Source organism: Oncorhynchus clarkii, unplaced genomic scaffold, assembly GCF_045791955.1.
Source record: "Oncorhynchus clarkii lewisi isolate Uvic-CL-2024 unplaced genomic scaffold, UVic_Ocla_1.0 unplaced_contig_12164_pilon_pilon, whole genome shotgun sequence".
NCBI lineage: Eukaryota > Metazoa > Chordata > Actinopteri > Salmoniformes > Salmonidae > Oncorhynchus > Oncorhynchus clarkii.
The window spans coordinates 80,372-97,877 of record NW_027258063.1 but is presented as its reverse complement, the minus strand read 5'-3'; the positions used below and the strand labels follow the sequence as shown (position 1 = coordinate 97,877).

Sequence of the window (17,506 nt, the reverse complement as noted above, 5' to 3'; positions counted from 1 at the left end):
TCAGGTACAGCCAGGAGAGGACTGGCCCTCTGAGCCTGGTTCCTCTCTACCAGGTACAGCCAGGAGAGGACTGGCCCTCTGAGCCTGGTTCCTCTCTACCAGGTACAGCCAGGAGAGGACTGGCCCTCTGAGCCTGGTTCCTCACTATCAGGTACAGCCAGGAGAGGACTGGCCCTCTGAGCCTGGTTCCTCTCTACCAGGTACAGCCAGGAGAGGACTGGCCCTCTGAGCCTGGTTCCTCTCTACCAGGTACAGCCAGGAGAGGACTGGCCCTCTGAGCCTGGTTCCTCTCTACCAGGTACAGCCAGGAGAGGACTGGCCCTCTGAGCCTGGTTCCTCTCTACCAGGTACAGCCAGGAGAGGACTGGCCCTCTGAGCCTGGTTCCTCTCTACCAGGTACAGCCAGGAGAGGACTGGCCCTCTGAGCCCGGTTCCTCTCTACCAGGTACAGCCAGGAGAGGACTGGCCACCACTCTGAGCCCGGTTCCTCTCTACCAGGTACAGCCAAGAGAGGACTGGCCCTCTGAGCCCGGTTCCTCTCTACCAGGTACAGCCAGGAGAGGACTGGCCCTCTGAGCCTGGTTCCTCTCTACCAGGTACAGCCAGGAGAGGACTGGCCATCACTCTGAGCCCGGTTCCTCTCTACCAGGTACAGCCAGGAGAGGACTGACCACCACTCTGAGCCCGGTTCCTCTCTACCAGGTACAGCCAAGAGAGGACTGGCCACACCAGGTACAGCCAGGAGAGGACTGGCCACCACTGAGCCCGGTTCCTCTCTACCAGGTACAGCCAGGAGAGGACTGGCCACAACTCTGAGCCCGGTTCCTCTCTACCAGGTACAGCCAGGAGAGGACTGGCCCTCTGAGCCCGGTTCCTCTCTACCAGGTACAGCCAGGAGAGGACTGGCCCTCTGAGCCCGGTTCCTCTCTACCAGGTACAGCCAGGAGAGGACTGGCCACCACTCTGAGCCCGGTTCCTCTCTACCAGGTACAGCCAGGAGAGGACTGGCCCTCTGAGCCCGGTTCCTCTCTACCAGGTACAGCCAGGAGAGGACTGGCCCTCTGAGCCCGGTTCCTCTCTACCAGGTACAGCCAGGAGAGGACTGGCCCTCTGAACGTGGTTCCAGGCTTTTCTACCTCTGGTGACCAGCAACTGATCCCCTCTTTATGGTCTAATATATTTTAAATGGAAAATATCGTTAGTTTACATTTACTGACCTACAGGATATCAACATAGCCTTTAACTGTTATATAAAATAACTCAATTGAGTTTTAATGGTGGGATATTAAGCAATTTCTTCTCCCCCAGGTGATCAGCGTCCTGACAGTGGGGAGGAGGGGGAGGACAGAGGGAGTCGACTCTTTGTGTTCCGTCTCCGAGATGCTGCTGTCGTCAAGCCGTACAGACACGAATATGTCGGCAGAGCATCATCACCCCAGGGCCAATCAGGGACAGGCACCTCTAACTTGGAGGAAACATGCAACCTCTATTTCCAACAAAGGTTTGTTTACAGGCTCAGCTCTGTTTAAGAACTGATTTATTCAGCCTTTCTAGGTGCAGGAACAACTGTCAGTCCAACTGCTATTACTGTACCTACAGCTAAACGCCATTATCACAATAATATGTTGTCTTTCCAGATCAGTTTGGACTCATCCAGACACGCTTCAAAATGAATCTCTGATTGTTTGTTCCTGTTAAACACTAGTTGCTGAAACAGAGTTGATGACATCAGAGTGTGAAACAACCGGTATTTAATACTGTGTTAGGTTCTAAATAAACAGAGTACAAACTAACGGTAGGAAAAGCTCAAACCAAATGTATTCACCCAATGGGTCAGACAGTTGAACAGACAAAAACGTATTTAAACAAGCACTGGAATTTACCCTTCCTCCTATGCTGAGTCTCCTCCTTGCACATCTGGACAGCCAAAACATCTCTGTTGCTGGACAGGACTTTAGTGATGCCTGTTCTTTCTCACTTCATCTGACCTCGGCCCAAATCCCTCACTCCTCCCCAACTCACGGCCGTCCTGTTGACTCGTCCCAGACTGAGGCCCTTCTCCTTTCCATAGGATACCTGGTGTCTAACAATAACATGTTGTGACAGAATGTAAATGTTCTGCATTCCCCCCTCTCTTTCCCCCAGTAACATGTGTAAGCATATTTCAAGTTTTGAAGTCAGAACCCATCAACAGTATGTCAGTGGTCTAGTTATAACATCAGGTGGTGACGTCATATGGCATGGAATTGGTCTGATATAACATGAAACTAGGAAAAGCTGTGGCACATCTGAATGGGCTTGTTGCAGGTGCCTGGGGGAATAATCAGAAACTCTAATGAAAAGAGAGCCACACACACTGCTTTTACCAGTATGACTTGGGTCAGTGTTTTTCAAAGCTCTACGGGGACCCCCAGACATTTCCCCAATGTTGTTGTAGCCCTGAACTAGCTCAATGATTGACCTAGTCAAGGGCTTGATGATTAGTTGACAAGTTAACTCAATGATTGACCTAGTCAAGGGCTTGATGATTAGTTGACAAGTTAACTCAATGATTGACCTAGTCAAGGGATTGATGATTAGTTGACAAGTTAACTCAATGATTGACCTAGTCAAGGGCTTGATGATTAGTTGACAAGTTAACTCAATGATTGACCTAGTCAAGGGCTTGATGATTAGTTGACAAGTTAACTCAATGATTGATCTAGTCAAGGGCTTGATGATTAATTGACAAGTTAACTCAATGATTGATCTAGTCAAGGGCTTGATGATTAATTGACAAGTTAACTCAATGATTGACCTAGTCAAGGGCTTGATGATTAGTTGACAAGTTAAATCAGCTGTATTAGCTCTGGAATAGTTCAAATACCTTGAATGGCTGAGAGGTTTAATACGTGTTGGCCTTGGCCTGTTGTATTGGGTCCCAAGGAGAGGTTTAATACGTGTTGGCCTTGGCCTGTTGTATTGGGTCCCAAGGAGAGGTTTAAAACGTGTTGGCCCTGGCCTGTTGTATTGGGTCCCAAGGAGAGGTTTAAAACGTGTTGGCCTGTTGTATTGGGTCCCAAGGAGAGGTTTAAAACGTGTTGGCCTGTTGTATTGGGTCCCAAGGAGAGGTTTAATACGTGTTGGCCTGTTGTATTGGGTCCCAAGGAGAGGTTTAAAACGTGTTGGCCTGTTGTATTGGGTCCCAAGGAGAGGTTTAATACGTGTTGGCCTGTTGTATTGGGTCCCAAGGAGAGGTTTAATACGTGTTGGCCTGTTGTATTGGGTCCCAAGGAGAGGTTTAAAACGTGTTGGCCTGTTGTATTGGGTCCCAAGGAGAGGTTTAATACGTGTTGGCCTGTTGTATTGGGTCCCAAGGAGAGGTTTAATACGTGTTGGCCTGTTGTATTGGGTCCCAAGGAGAGGTTTAATACGTGTTGGCCTGTTGTATTGGGTCCCAAGGAGAGGTTTAAAACGTGTTGGCCTGTTGTATTGGGTCCCAAGGAGAGGTTTAATACGTGTTGGCCTGTTGTATTGGGTCCCAAGGAGAGGTTTAATACGTGTTGGCCTGTTGTATTGGGTCCCAAGGAGAGGTTTAAAACATGTTGGCCCTGGCCTGTTGTATTGGGTCCCAAGGAGAGGTTTAAAACGTGTTGGCCTGTTGTATTGGGTCCCAAGGAGAGGTTTAAAACGTGTTGGCCTGTTGTATTGGGTCCCAAGGAGAGGTTTAATACGTGTTGGCCTGTTGTATTGGGTCCCAAGGAGAGGTTTAAAACGTGTTGGCCTGTTGTATTGGGTCCCAAGGAGAGGTTTAATACGTGTTGGCCTGTTGTATTGGGTCCCAAGGAGAGGTTTAAAACGTGTTGGCCCTGGCCTGTTGTATTGGGTCCCAAGGAGAGGTTTAAAACGTGTTGGCCTGTTGTATTGGGTCCCAAGGAGAGGTTTAAAACGTGTTGGCCGTGTTGTATTGCCCAAGGAGAGGTGTGTTGGCCTGTTGTATTGGGTCCCAAGGAGAGGTTTAAAACGTGTTGGCCTTGGCCTGTTGTATTGGGTCCCAAGGAGAGGTTTAAAACGTGTTGGCCTGTTGTATTGGGTCCCAAGGAGAGGTTTAAAACGTGTTGGCCTTGTTGTATTGGGTCCCAAGGAGAGGTTTAATACGTGTTGGCCTGTTGTATTGGGTCCCAAGGAGAGGTTTAAAACGTGTTGGCCTTGTATTGGGTCCCAAGGAGAGGTTTAAAACGTGTTGTATTGGGTCCCAAGGAGAGGTTTAAAACGTGTTGGCCTGTTGTATTGGGTCCCAAGGAGAGGTTTAAAACGTGTTGGCCTGTTGTATTGGGTCCCAAGGAGAGGTTTAATACGTGTTGGCCTGTTGTATTGGGTCCCAAGGAGAGGTTTAAAACGTGTTGGCCTGTTGTATTGGGTCCCAAGGAGAGGTTTAATACGTGTTGGCCTGTTGTATTGGGTCCCAAGGAGAGGTTTAATACGTGTTGGCCTGTTGTATTGGGTCCCAAGGAGAGGTTTAAAACGTGTTGGCCTGTTGTATTGGGTCCCAAGGAGAGGTTTAATACGTGTTGGCCTTGGCCTGTTGTATTGGGTCCCAAGGAGAGGTTTAATACGTGTTGGCCTTGGCCTGTTGTATTGGGTCCCAAGGAGAGGTTTAATACGTGTTGGCCTGTTGTATTGGGTCCCAAGGAGAGGTTTAATACGTGTTGGCCTTGGCCTGTTGTATTGGGTCCCAAGGAGAGGTTTAAAACGTGTTGGCCTGTTGTATTGGGTCCCAAGGAGAGGTTTAAAACGTGTTGGCCTTGGCCTGTTGTATTGGGTCCCAAGGAGAGGTTTAAAACGTGTTGGCCTGTTGTATTGGGTCCCAAGGAGAGGTTTAAAACGTGTTGGCCAGTTGTATTGGGTCCCAAGGAGAGGTTTAATACGTGTTGGCCTGTTGTATTGGGTCCCAAGGAGAGGTTTAAAACGTGTTGGCCTGTTGTATTGGGTCCCAAGGAGAGGTTTAATACGTGTTGGCCTGTTGTATTGGGTCCCAAGGAGAGGTTTAAAACGTGTTGGCCTGTTGTATTGGGTCCCAAGGAGAGGTTTAAAACATGTTGGCCTGTTGTATTGGGTCCCAAGGAGAGGTTTAATACGTGTTGGCCTTGGCCTGTTGTATTGGGTCCCAAGGAGAGGTTTAATACGTGTTGGCCTTGGCCTGTTGTATTGGGTCCCAAGGAGAGGTTTAATACGTGTTGGCGTGTTGGCCTGTATTGGGTCTCAAGGAGAGGTTTAATACGTGTTGGCCTTGGCCTGTTGTATTGGGTCCCAAGGAGAGGTTTAATACGTGTTGGCCTGTTGTATTGGGTCCCAAGGAGAGGTTTAAAACGTGTTGGCCTTGGCCTGTTGTATTGGGTCCCAAGGAGAGGTTTAAAACGTGTTGGCCTTGGCCTGTTGTATTGGGTCCCAAGGAGAGGTTTAATACGTGTTGGCCTGTTGTATTGGGTCCCAAGGAGAGGTTTAATACGTGTTGGCCTTGGCCTGTTGTATTGGGTCCCAAGGAGAGGTTTAAAACGTGTTGGCCTTGGCCTGTTGTATTGGGTCCCAAGGAGAGGTTTAATACGTGTTGGCCTGTTGTATTGGGTCCCAAGGAGAGGTTTAAAACGTGTTGGCCTTGGCCTGTTGTATTGGGTCCCAAGGAGAGGTTTAAAACGTGTTGGCCTGTTGTATTGGGTCCCAAGGAGAGGTTTAAAACGTGTTGGCCTGTTGTATTGGGTCCCAAGGAGAGGTTTAATACGTGTTGGCCTGTTGTATTGGGTCCCAAGGAGAGGTTTAAAACGTGTTGGCCTGTTGTATTGGGTCCCAAGGAGAGGTTTAAAACGTGTTGGCCTGTTGTATTGGGTCCCAAGGAGAGGTTTAAAACGTGTTGGCCTGTTGTATTGGGTCCCAAGGAGAGGTTTAAAACGTGTTGGCCTGTTTGTATTGGGTCCCAAGGAGAGGTTTAATACGTGTTTGCCTTGGCCTGTTGTATTGGGTCCCAAGGAGAGGTTTAATACGTGTTGGCCTTGGCCTGTTGTATTGGGTCCCAAGGAGAGGTTTAATACGTGTTGGCCTGTTGTATTGGGTCCCAAGGAGAGGTTTAATACGTGTTGGCCTTGGCCTGTTGTATTGGGTCCCAAGGAGTGGTTTAAAACGTGTTGGCCTGTTGTACTGGGTCCCAAGGAGAGGTTTAATACGTGTTGGCCTTGGCCTGTTGTATTGGGTCCCAAGGAGAGGTTTAATACGTGTTGGCCTGTTGTATTGGGTCCCAAGGAGAGGTTTAATACGTGTTGGCCTTGGCCTGTTGTATTGGGTCCCAAGGAGAGGTTTAAAACGTGTTGTACTGGGTCCCAAGGAGAGGTTTAATACGTGTTGGCCTTGGCCTGTTGTATTGGGTCCCAAGGAGAGGTTTAATACGTGTTGGCCTGTTGTATTGGGTCCCAAGGAGAGGTTTAAAACGTGTTGGCCTTGGCCTGTTGTATTGGGTCCCAAGGAGAGGTTTAAAACGTGTTGGCCTTGGCCTGTTGTATTGGGCCCCAAGGAGAGGTTTAATACGTGTTGGCCTGTTGTATTGGGTCCCAAGGAGAGGTTTAATACGTGTTGGCCTTGGCCTGTTGTATTGGGTCCCAAGGAGAGGTTTAATACGTGTTGGCCTTGGCCTGTTGTATTGGGTCCCAAGGAGAGGTTTAATACGTGTTGGCCTTGGCCTGTTGTATTGGGTCCCAAGGAGAGGTTTAATACATGTTGGCCTTGGCCTGTTGTATTGGGTCCCAAGGAGAGGTTTAAAACGTGTTGGCCTGTTGTATTGGGTCCCAAGGAGAGGTTTAAAACGTGTTGGCCCTGGCCTGTTGTATTGGGACCCAAGGAGAGGTTTAAAACGTGTTGGCCTTGGCCTGTTGTATTGGGTCCCAAGGAGAGGTTTAAAACGTGTTGGCCTGTTGTATTGGGTCCCAAGGAGAGGTTTAAAACGTGTTGGCCTGTTGTATTGGGTCCCAAGGAGAGGTTTAATACGTGTTGGCCCTGGCCTGTTGTATTGGGTCCCAAGGAGAGGTTTAAAACATGTTGGCCTGTTGTATTGGGTCCCAAGGAGAGGTTTAAAACGTGTTGGCCTTGGCCTGTTGTATTGGGTCCCAAGGAGAGGTTTAAAACGTGTTGGCCTTGGCCTGTTGTATTGGGTCCCAAGGAGAGGTTTAAAACGTGTTGGCCTGTTGTATTGGGTCCCAAGGAGAGGTTTAAAACGTGTTGGCCTTGGCCTGTTGTATTGGGTCCCAAGGAGAGGTTTAATACGTGTTGGCCTTGGCCTGTTGTATTGGGTCCCAAGGAGAGGTTTAAAACGTGTTGGCCTGTTGTATTGGGTCCCAAGGAGAGGTTTAAAACATGTTGGCCTGTTGTATTGGGTCCCAAGGAGAGGTTTAAAACATGTTGGCCTGTTGTATTGGGTCCCAAGGAGAGGTTTAAAACGTGTTGGCCTGTTGTATTGGGTCCCAAGGAGAGGTTTAAAACGTGTTGGCCTTGGCCTGTTGTATTGGTTCCCAAGGAGAGGTTTAATACGTGTTGGCCTGTTGTATTGGGTCCCAAGGAGAGGTTTAAAACATGTTGGCCTGTTGTATTGGGTCCCAAGGAGAGGTTTAAAACGTGTTGGCCTTGGCCTGTTGTATTGGGTCCCAAGGAGAGGTTTAAAACGTGTTGGCCTTGGCCTGTTGTATTGGGTCCCAAGGAGAGGTTTAATACGTGTTGGCCTGTTGTATTGGGTCCCAAGGAGAGGTTTAAAACATGTTGGCCTGTTGTATTGGGTCCCAAGGAGAGGTTTAAAACGTGTTGGCCTGTTGTATTGGGTCCCAAGGAGAGGTTTAAAACGTGTTGGCCTTGGCCTGTTGTATTGGGTCCCAAGGAGAGGTTTAATACGTGTTGGCCTGTTGTATTGGGTCCCAAGGAGAGGTTTAAAACATGTTGGCCTGTTGTATTGGGTCCCAAGGAGAGGTTTAAAATGTGTTGGCCTTGGCCTGTTGTATTGGGACCCAAGGAGAGGTTTAAAATGTGTTGGCCTGTTGTATTGGGTCCCAAGGAGAGGTTTAAAATGTGTTGGCCTGTTGTATTGGGTCCCAAGGAGAGGTTTAAAATGTGTTGGCCTGTTGTATTGGGTCCCAAGGAGAGGTTTAATACGTGGTTTTAACACGGGGTTTTCTACAGTAGTCTGTTGTATTGTGTGTAATAGTCCTGGGGGTTTTCTACAGTAGTCTGTTGTATTGTGTATAATAGTCCTGGGGGTTTTCTACAGTAGTCTGTTGTATTGTGTATAATAGTCCTGGGGGTTTTCTACAGTAGTCTGTTGTATTGTGTGTAATAGTCCTGCTGGTTTTCTACAGTAGTCTGTGGTATTGTGTGTAATAGTCCTGGGGTTTTCTACAGTAGTCTGTTGTACTGTGTGTAATAGTCCTGCTGGTTTTCTACAGTAGTCTGTTGTACTGTGTGTAATAGTCCTGGGGGTTTTCTACAGTAGTCTGTTGCGTACAACTGTCCTGGTTGTGTGTCTGTGTATTGTGTAATTGGTGATTTCCACAGTACTCTATTGTATATACTGTAATTGTTCTGGCTTTGTGTGTTTGTCTGTATTGTGTTTCAGGGTTCAATCTGTGGAGGAGAGAAACAAAGTCATGACTGAGACATGGAACCAGCTCCAAGAGCATGCCGCCATGGTGCTCTTACAGAACTGACAGCAAGTTGTTACCATCTAACAGAACTGACAACAAGTTGTTACCATCTAACAGAACTGACAACAAGTTGTTACCATCTAACAGAACTGACAACAAGCTGTTACCATCTAACAGAACTGACAACAAGTTGTTACCATCTAACAGAACTGACAACAAGCTGTTACCATCTAACAGAACTGACAACAAGCTGTTACCATCTAACAGAACTGACAACAACAGCCTGTTACCATCTAACAGAACTGACAACAAGCTGTTACCATCTAACAGAACTGACAACAACAACTCTTACAGAACCACCACCCTGTTCCCCTCTTACAGAACCAACAAACACCCTGTTCCCCTCTTACTGAACCACCACCCTGTTCCCCTCTTACAGAACCAACACCCTGTTCCCCTCTTACAGAACCAACACCCTGTTCCCCTCTTACAGAACCAACACCCTGTTCCCCTCTTACAGAACCAACACCCTGTTACCCTCTTACAGAACCAACAGCCTGTTCCCCTCTTACAGAACCACCACAAGCAGGACATTACCACGGCCACATGTCTTCCGTCACTACATAGACTGACACATGAAAACCTACAGGATATATTGATTGAATACTACCTCAGCGTAACCTTTGTTCTTCCAGGTTGGCATCTTGACTTTTAGGAAAAGTGGTAATGGAGGGTTTTACATTATTAGGTTTGATGTTAGCACATGTTACAGGCAATAATGTATGGGTTCTTACATCTGCTTTCTTAGATCCACTGAATAATGGATCATGCTTTGATAGGGCTTTGAATAAATTGGGAGATTAAGACTAAAATGCAAATACAGTGTCACAACCAAGTGTCTCACACCAAACAAACGTTCCTTATATTGACAGGGTGTTCTGTCTTAGCCCAACATCTACATACTTCTGAGGTATCATGCCTCAGAAGTCTCCAATATGACTATTTATTTATGAGAAAACCTAACCCTGTCTTCACCCCTTATCGAAGGTAATGTCACAGTCCGCTCTGCTGAGCATGACACTTTGTGTCCAAGGAAAAAACAGATTTTCAGTTTATCCCTCTACTCTTCTCACATTCACTTAGCTATGGAACGTCATCTTTCTCTGACAAGCATGTTTCTGTAAAATAATACATTATATTGTGTCCTAAATGTGACTGACCGCCTTGAATCGGCCTAGGGGACACGCAGCCCGCGTACAGCAGTTGGACAGAGGGAGATTCCAGCTCAAAGCACTATACTTGTACGGCTCCGGTTACCTTGGATAAAGAAGGACTTGTGTTTTAAAGAACAGTTTTCTTTAATATTTCTTAGACAAGAAGATACAACAGAGATCCAGAGGAAACTAGAATTGCCCATATATAGATGCCTTGTTCAAAACAACTGGGAACTCTGGAAAAAGTAGGAGTTGGATGACCAATGTTCAATTAGATTTTTCCCAGTCTGAGTTTTTTCGAGTTCCGAGTTGATTTGAACGCGGCAAGAGTTGCGATCTGGTCTCGAAACTCGATGATCAACTCTTCTTAGCCACACAGTTTATATTCTACACATACACGTAATTTACAGTCCAGCAAATGGTCACAGCTGTCTGCCATTCCTGGGTTGGCCATTAACTGCAGCTCAAAACCAGCTCAGAATCCGTTACCCGTTCTAACTTCAAAACCAGCTCAGAATCAGTTACCCGTTCTAACTTCAAAACCAGCTCAGAATCAGTTACCCGTTCTAACTTCAAAACCAGCTCAGAATCAGTTACCCGTTCTAACTTCAAAACCAGCTCAGAATCAGTTACCCATTCTAACTTCAAAACCAGCTCAGAATCAGTTACCCGTTCTAACTTCAAAACCAGCTCAGAATCAGTTACCCGTTCTAACTTCAAAACCAGCTCAGAATCAGTTACCCGTTCTAACTTCAAAACCAGCTCAGAATCAGTTACCCATTCTAACTTCAAAACCAGCTCAGAATCAGTTACCCGTTCTAACTTCAAAACCAGCTCAGAATCAGTTACCCGTTCTAACTTCAAAACCAGCTCAGAATCAGTTACCCGTTCTAACTTCAAAACCAGCTCAGAATCAGTTACCCATTCTAACTTCAAAACCAGCTCAGAATCAGTTACCCGTTCTAACTTCAAAACCAGCTCAGAATCAGTTACCCGTTCTAACTTCAAAACCAGCTCAGAATCAGTTACCCGTTCTAACTTCAAAACCAGCTCAGAATCAGTTACCCGTTCTAACTTCAAAACCAGCTCAGTTACCCGTTCTAACTTCAAAACCAGCTCAGAATCAGTTACCCGTTCTAACTTCAAAACCAGCTCAGAATCAGTTACCCATTCTAACTTCAAAACAGTTACCCGTTCTAACTTCAAAACCAGCTCAGAATCAGTTACCCGTTCTAACTTCAAAACCAGCTCAGTCCCCTCCCCGCGCTTGCTATTGATGGAAACAGACTGAACTCTTGCTCTGCCCAATCAAACTGCCCCGTTTGTGCCATCTGCCTAGGCATTGACTGGTAGCGGTAAAGGGCCTGGGCTAAACCAATACAAATGTTCAGACTTTTGAACTCTGTATTGTTGGGAAAGGGCTCGTAAGGAAACAGTTCACGGTAAAGTCTACACCTGTTGTATTCAGCTCATGTGACAAATAATATTATTGATATATAGATTGTTGATTAGACCAGATCTTTCATGCACATTGCTAGATATTTGACTCAAAGTATTTCTGGCATGTTTCACAGGCTCTGACTGTATGCTCTATATCAGCATTCATATTGGGCCAGAATAACACTGCTTCTGCACGTAATTTGGATTTTTCAATCCCTAGATGGCCCTCATGTACAGTGGCAAGAAAAAGTACCTCTTGGAATGTACTGGATTTCTGCATAATTTGGTCATAAAATTAGATCGGATCTTCATCTAAGTCACAACAACAGACAAACAAACAGTCTGCTAAAACTAATAACACACAAATTGTATTTTTCTTGTCTATATTGACTACATCATTTAAACATTCAGTGTAGGTTGGAAAAAGTATGTGAACCCCTAGGCTAATGATTCTACAAAAGATAATTGGAGTCAGCTAACCTAGAGTCCAATCATTGAGACGAGATTGGAGATGTTGGTTGGAGCTGCCCTTGGAAATACCATTAATACATACTGTATTAATGATACCAGGGTAGGTTTATGTTATTCTATAGACCATACTGTATTAATGATATCAGGGTAGGTTACTTTATGTTATACATAAAGTAACCTACCCTGGTATTATTAATACAGCATGGTCTATAGAATAACATAATTAATGTAATTGGTTCATTTTTTCTTTTGATATTTTAACCTGCGTGTCATGATCGCATTTGGTGTAGGGGGACAAAATAAATGTATGCATGATAGCGCATGATGGCGCACGCGCGCAGCCGGTTTGGGTTCTGTGTATGTGCTGTTATTGTGAAGTGGAAACGTCTATGAGCAACAACGGCTCAGCCGAGAAGTGGAAGGCCATACAAGCTCACAGAACGGGACCGCCAAGTGCTGAAGTGTGTACAGCATAAAAATCATCTGTCCTCGGTTGCAACACTCACTACCGAGTTCCAAACTGAGGAATTAAAGGAACTACTCTCCTTCAAAAATACAAGGCAGGTCTGGGCCTGCGCCATAGAGATAGAAAGAGGACTCATCTCTATATCTGTTGATAAAATCAAATCAAAATCAAATCAAATCTCTCCCATTATAGCATAACAGCATGGGCAGCACCATTGAGGCAATCTCCATATTGAAGTAGTAATTTTTCTTCATGATTGGCTGATCCAGATAGGACATGACTCCAACAGGGTTATCGGGATGGATCAGCCAATAAAGTTGGAAGTCCCACCCAGTTAACTATATTAAATACAACCTATATTAATAGAATCTTTTGGCGACTAGGGGCCTCTATTATTCTCTATGGTCTGCACCAAGCCTGTCTGCAGGGTATATTGTGCTAGAGCGCCCTCTGGTGGCTTAACGCCCAATAAGGACTTAATGAGATATTATTCATTATTAGTATCAGTTATAAATAGAGAGTAATGAGAAGAACATTTTAATAATTAATGCCAATATTGGTTGCAGACCTTGAGGACCAAACTCCACTCCATGGTGAAGGAAGTTTACGAACTTCACCAACAGAGTGGAGAAGAGACCAGGCTTTGCGGAATCTAGCCCCGACTTTATAGATTATTATTATTATCAGTTATAAATAGAGAGTAATGAGAAGAACATTTTTATAATTATTGCCTCTATTGGTTGCATGTGGCAGACCTTGCGGACCAAAGTCCACTCCATGGTTAGAGACCTTTGTAACAATAGTTGCTTTCCTTTCTTTGCTTGCTGAAATCCATACATTTTCAATAAACGTGAATACAACCACCGACTTTTTGCTTGTTTCCGTTTCTCGAAGGTGGCAACTCAGCACACGTGTCAATGTAAATCCGATGAAGTGTGTAAATGAAACCTATATAAAAATATTTCTATGATTTCTCCCTCGTTATTTCTCAGTATCTCTAGAGTCTGGACAGAAATGTGCCAAGTCAATAAAGTTATGGAACAAATGTATTGTTTACTGGCGCCTGTAATGATCTACATTTGAATGGTTGTCACTAGCTGTAGATCGTGTGATTTGATTGGACACAAAGGCATACGTCATGTCATCCCTTTACTTCAGAAACGAGAATAAACGTCGGTGGTTGTATTTGATGAATGTTTATTGAAAAAGTATAGATTTCAGCAAACAAAGAAAGGCACGCAACTACAGAGGACAAACATAGGTACAAGGTAGGCGTTTCATAATTTTTGACCTTGAGCGAATCGACGAAGTCGGAGCGAGATTCCGCAAAGCCTGGTCTCTGCTCCACTCTCTCTGTTGGTGAAGTTCACTATAAACTTCCTTCACCATGGAATGAGGTTTAGTCCGCTAGGGGCAGACCTTGAGTTGGAGCCTATTGGCCTACCGAAATGTGGTCTATGACTAAAAATAAAGTAAAGGTGGTAAATGTATTATATCTTAGTAAAAATGGCAATACGACTTGGTCTATTCTCCATGTCAGTTTATCAGCACTTCTCTCCTGTCTGCCAGCGAGGAGGAGGAGGAGGAGGAGGTCTCTGTTGTTTCTTCATTTACGTCACCCCTCTTTCAATCCCTTCCTCCTTCCGTCCTGCTCTACATACAACGTCAACGGGGGACACCACGTTCAAACTGGTTTCTCATATTAACACCCACCACAATCACTTCGCCACCATAAACCTATTTTGGAACCAGGTGAGTTGAATATCTGTTCATTGGTGAAATAAAGGAAGGAAACAACAGAGCGAATAGAGTAGACCGGCCGGAGAGGCGACAGTGTTTCTAGTCTAGCGTCATTTATCTCATTCCTTTTCACTCGGTTTGGAAATGGCTCTCTGTATCGCGAGTGTGTAATGTGCTTGTTTACGCGGTTGTTTCGTTATCTTTATGGCGGTTAACATCGGCTTGTAAACAAAAAGCCCGTCTACGTCAGCCACTATGTAGCCAAAATGTCGTCTTTTATTTGACTTCCACACTCTATGTCCCATGCCACAAACCGATGGCGTCGTGAGGGTGGGATGGAGGGAGTGTGAAAGAGACCCATAAACGAGTAGCGAGGCCACACTAGGTATCCCCATCTCAGAGCTGAGCCCTCCATGCCACTAGCGGGTCTGGCCGAACCTATCTTTAGTAGGCCCGTCCAGAACCTGTCTTTCTTCAACTTAGTTTTCCTGTCAAGTTATCGGCCCATTTAAAGATACAGCGCGTGTTCAGAGGCTAATAATGACCAACCAATTGAAACAAGTCCCGATGTTTTTTTGTGCTGTTGGATACAATTGGTACGACCATGGAGGAATGGTTAGGCTACTTTGAAACTGATAATGTAGGTCTGCCAGGTCTGAGTTGGTGAAGATACGTTGTTGCAGACACTCCATTGCATCAACATGCAATAGACTCGAGGCTGATGCTTCTTGTTCCAAATGAAGGGATTTCTGACCCAATCTCTAGTCTTTTGTGAAGCATCAGCATTAGCCTCAACAACAGTTATAATCTAGTCCAGGGGAACACAGTTCTGGCCCTACGAGGTCTGGTGTACTGCTGCTTTTCTGTTCTACCTGATAATGAATTGCACCCACAATACAGTCAGGGACAGATATTTAGGCAACACAGTGATATGGATTATTGTACTGCATTACAGGTACGCCCAATGTAATAGATCATTAATAGTAGTCAGATCTTGGTGAATAAACACTGTCGCAGGTAGTGCACTGCATACCAGGTGTTACTGAACATCTGGTTTATGAGTTGATAGTCTGGTACTGGAGATTACAGTAATGTCATGGAGGTGGTACAGTAGATTATAGTAATGTCATGGAGGTGGTATAGTAGATTATAGTAATGTCATTGAGGTGGTACAGCAGATTATAGTAATGTCATGGAGGTGGTACAGTAGATTATACTAATGTCATGAAGGTGGTTCAGTAGATTATAGTAATGTCATGGAGGTGGTACTGTAGATTATAGTAATGTCATGGAGGTGGTCATGTTGATTATAGTAATGTCATGGAGGTGGTACAGTAGATTATAGTAATGTCATTGAGGTGGTACAGCAGATTATAGTAATGTCATGGGGGTGGTCATGTTGATTATAGTAATGTCATGAAGGTGGTACAGTAGATTATATTAATAGTAATGTAATAGTGGTACAGTAGATTATAGTAATGTCATGGAGGTGGTCATGTTGATTATAGTAATGTCATGGAGGTGGTCATGTAGATTATAGTAATGTCATGGAGGTGGTACTGTAAATTATAGTAATGTCGGAGGTGGTATAGTAGATTATAGTAATGTCATGAAGGTGGTTCAGTAGATTATAGTAATGTTATGGAGGTGGTACTGTAGATTATAGTAATGTCATAGAGGTGGTATAGTAGATTATAGTAATGTCATGGAGGTGGTACAGTAGATTATAGTAATGTCATGGAGGTGGTACAGTAGATTATAGTAATGTCATGGAGGTGGTACAGTAGATTATAGTAATAGTAATGTCATGGAGGTGGTACAGTAGATTATAGTAATGTCACGGAGGTGGTACTGTAGATTATAGTAATGTCATAGAGGTGGTATAGTAGATTATAGTAATAGTAATGTCATAGAGGTGGTACAGTAGATTATAGTAATGTCACGGAGGTGGTACTGTAGATTATAGTAATGTTATGGGGGTGGTACTGTAGATTATAGTAATGTCATGGAGGTGGTACAGTAGATTATAGTAATAGTAATGTCATGGAGGTGGTACAGTAGATTATAGTAATGTCATTGAGGTGGTACTGTAGATTATAGTAATGTCATAGAGGTGGTATAGTAGATTATAGTAATAGTAATGTCATAGAGGTGGTACAGTAGATTATAGTAATGTCACGGAGGTGGTACTGTAGATTATAGTAATGTTATGGGGGTGGTACAGTAGATTATAGTAATGTCATGGAGGTGGTACAGTAGATTATAGTAATATCATGGAGGTGGTACAGTAGATTATAGTAATGTCATGGAGGTGGTACAGTAGATTATAGTAATGTCATGGAGGTGGTACAGTAGATTATACTAATGTCATGAAGGTGGTTCAGTAGATTATAGTAATGTCATGGAGGTGGTACAGTAGATTATAGTAATGTCATGGAGGTGGGACAGTAGATTATAGTAATAGTAATGTCATAGAGGTGGTATAGTAGATTATAGTAATATCAATGAGGTGGTACACCAGATTATAGTAATAGTAATGTCATGGAGGTGGTACAGTAGATTATAGTAACGTCATGGAGGTGGTACTGTAGATTATAGTAATGTCATGGAGGTGGTACAGTAGATTATAGTAATGTCGTGGAGGTGGTACAGTAGGTTATAGTAATGTCATGAAGGTGGTTCAGTAGATTATAGTAATATCACGTAGGTGGTACAGTAGATTATAGTAATGTCATGGAGGTGGTACAGTATATTATAGTAATGCCATGGAGGTGGTCCAGTAGATTATAGTAATGTCATGGAGGTGGTACTGTAGATTATATTAATAGTAATGTAATAGTGGTACAGTAGATTATAGTAATGTCATGGAGGTGGTCATGTTGATTATAGTAATGTCATGGAGGTGGTACAGTAGATTATAGTAATGTCATGGAGGTGGTACAGTAGATTATAGTAATGTCATGGAGGTGGTACAGTAGATTATAGTAATGTCATGGAGGTGGTACTGTAGATTATATTAATAGTAATGTAATAGTTGTACAGTAGATTATAGTAATGTCATGGGGGTGGTCATGTTGATTATAGTAATGTCATGGAGGTGGTACAGTAGATTATAGTAATGTCATGGAGGTGGTACAGTAGATTATAGTAATGTCATGGAGTAGATTATATTAATAGTAATGTAATAGTGGTACAGTGTAAATTATAGTAATGTCATGAAAGTGTCATGTGGTCAGTAGATTATAGTAATAGTAATGTCATTGAGGTGGTACAGTAGGGCTTCAGTAAAAAGCATAGCACAATTACAGCAGGCATGAATGTTTTAAATGATATCACTGAAGCCCTTGACAAAAACAGCACTGTGGCTTTTGATACAGTTGATCATGCTATACTGAGACAGAGATTGTCGAGAGTAGGTCTTTCGGAGGTCTTTCATGGTTTGCTAACTATCTGTCTGATAGAACTCAGTGCACTCTGTTTGATGGGCTCATTTCTGTCTGTAGTGGTGTGCCCCAGGGCTGTGT

General features: G+C 44.2%; 2 protein-coding genes across 4 annotated transcripts in view; both read left to right on the top strand.

Moving 5' to 3' along the window:
- The window catches only part of LOC139394706 (WD repeat-containing protein 93-like), a 43,732-nt gene extending 34,957 nt beyond the window's left edge, over nucleotides 1-8,775 (top strand). For both annotated transcript variants that reach the window (XM_071142804.1, XM_071142803.1), the window contains exons 15-16: nucleotides 1,309-1,501; nucleotides 8,624-8,775. In XM_071142804.1, coding sequence (XP_070998905.1) covers nucleotides 1,309-1,501; nucleotides 8,624-8,658 — 228 coding nt within the window. In that variant the 3' untranslated portion in view covers nucleotides 8,659-8,775. The remainder of the gene's footprint in view (nucleotides 1-1,308; nucleotides 1,502-8,623) is intronic.
- Nucleotides 8,776-13,380: 4,605 nt separating this feature from the next.
- The window catches only part of LOC139394704 (zinc finger protein 710-like), a 42,871-nt gene continuing 38,745 nt past the window's right edge, over nucleotides 13,381-17,506 (top strand). Inside the window, exon 1 of one of the 2 annotated variants that reach the window (XM_071142800.1) lies at nucleotides 13,381-13,510. The gene's annotated coding sequence lies outside the window, so the exon portion shown is untranslated. Of the gene's footprint in view, nucleotides 13,511-13,910; nucleotides 13,995-17,506 lie in introns of those variants that run through there. The other variant, XM_071142799.1, reaches the window with a different exon arrangement.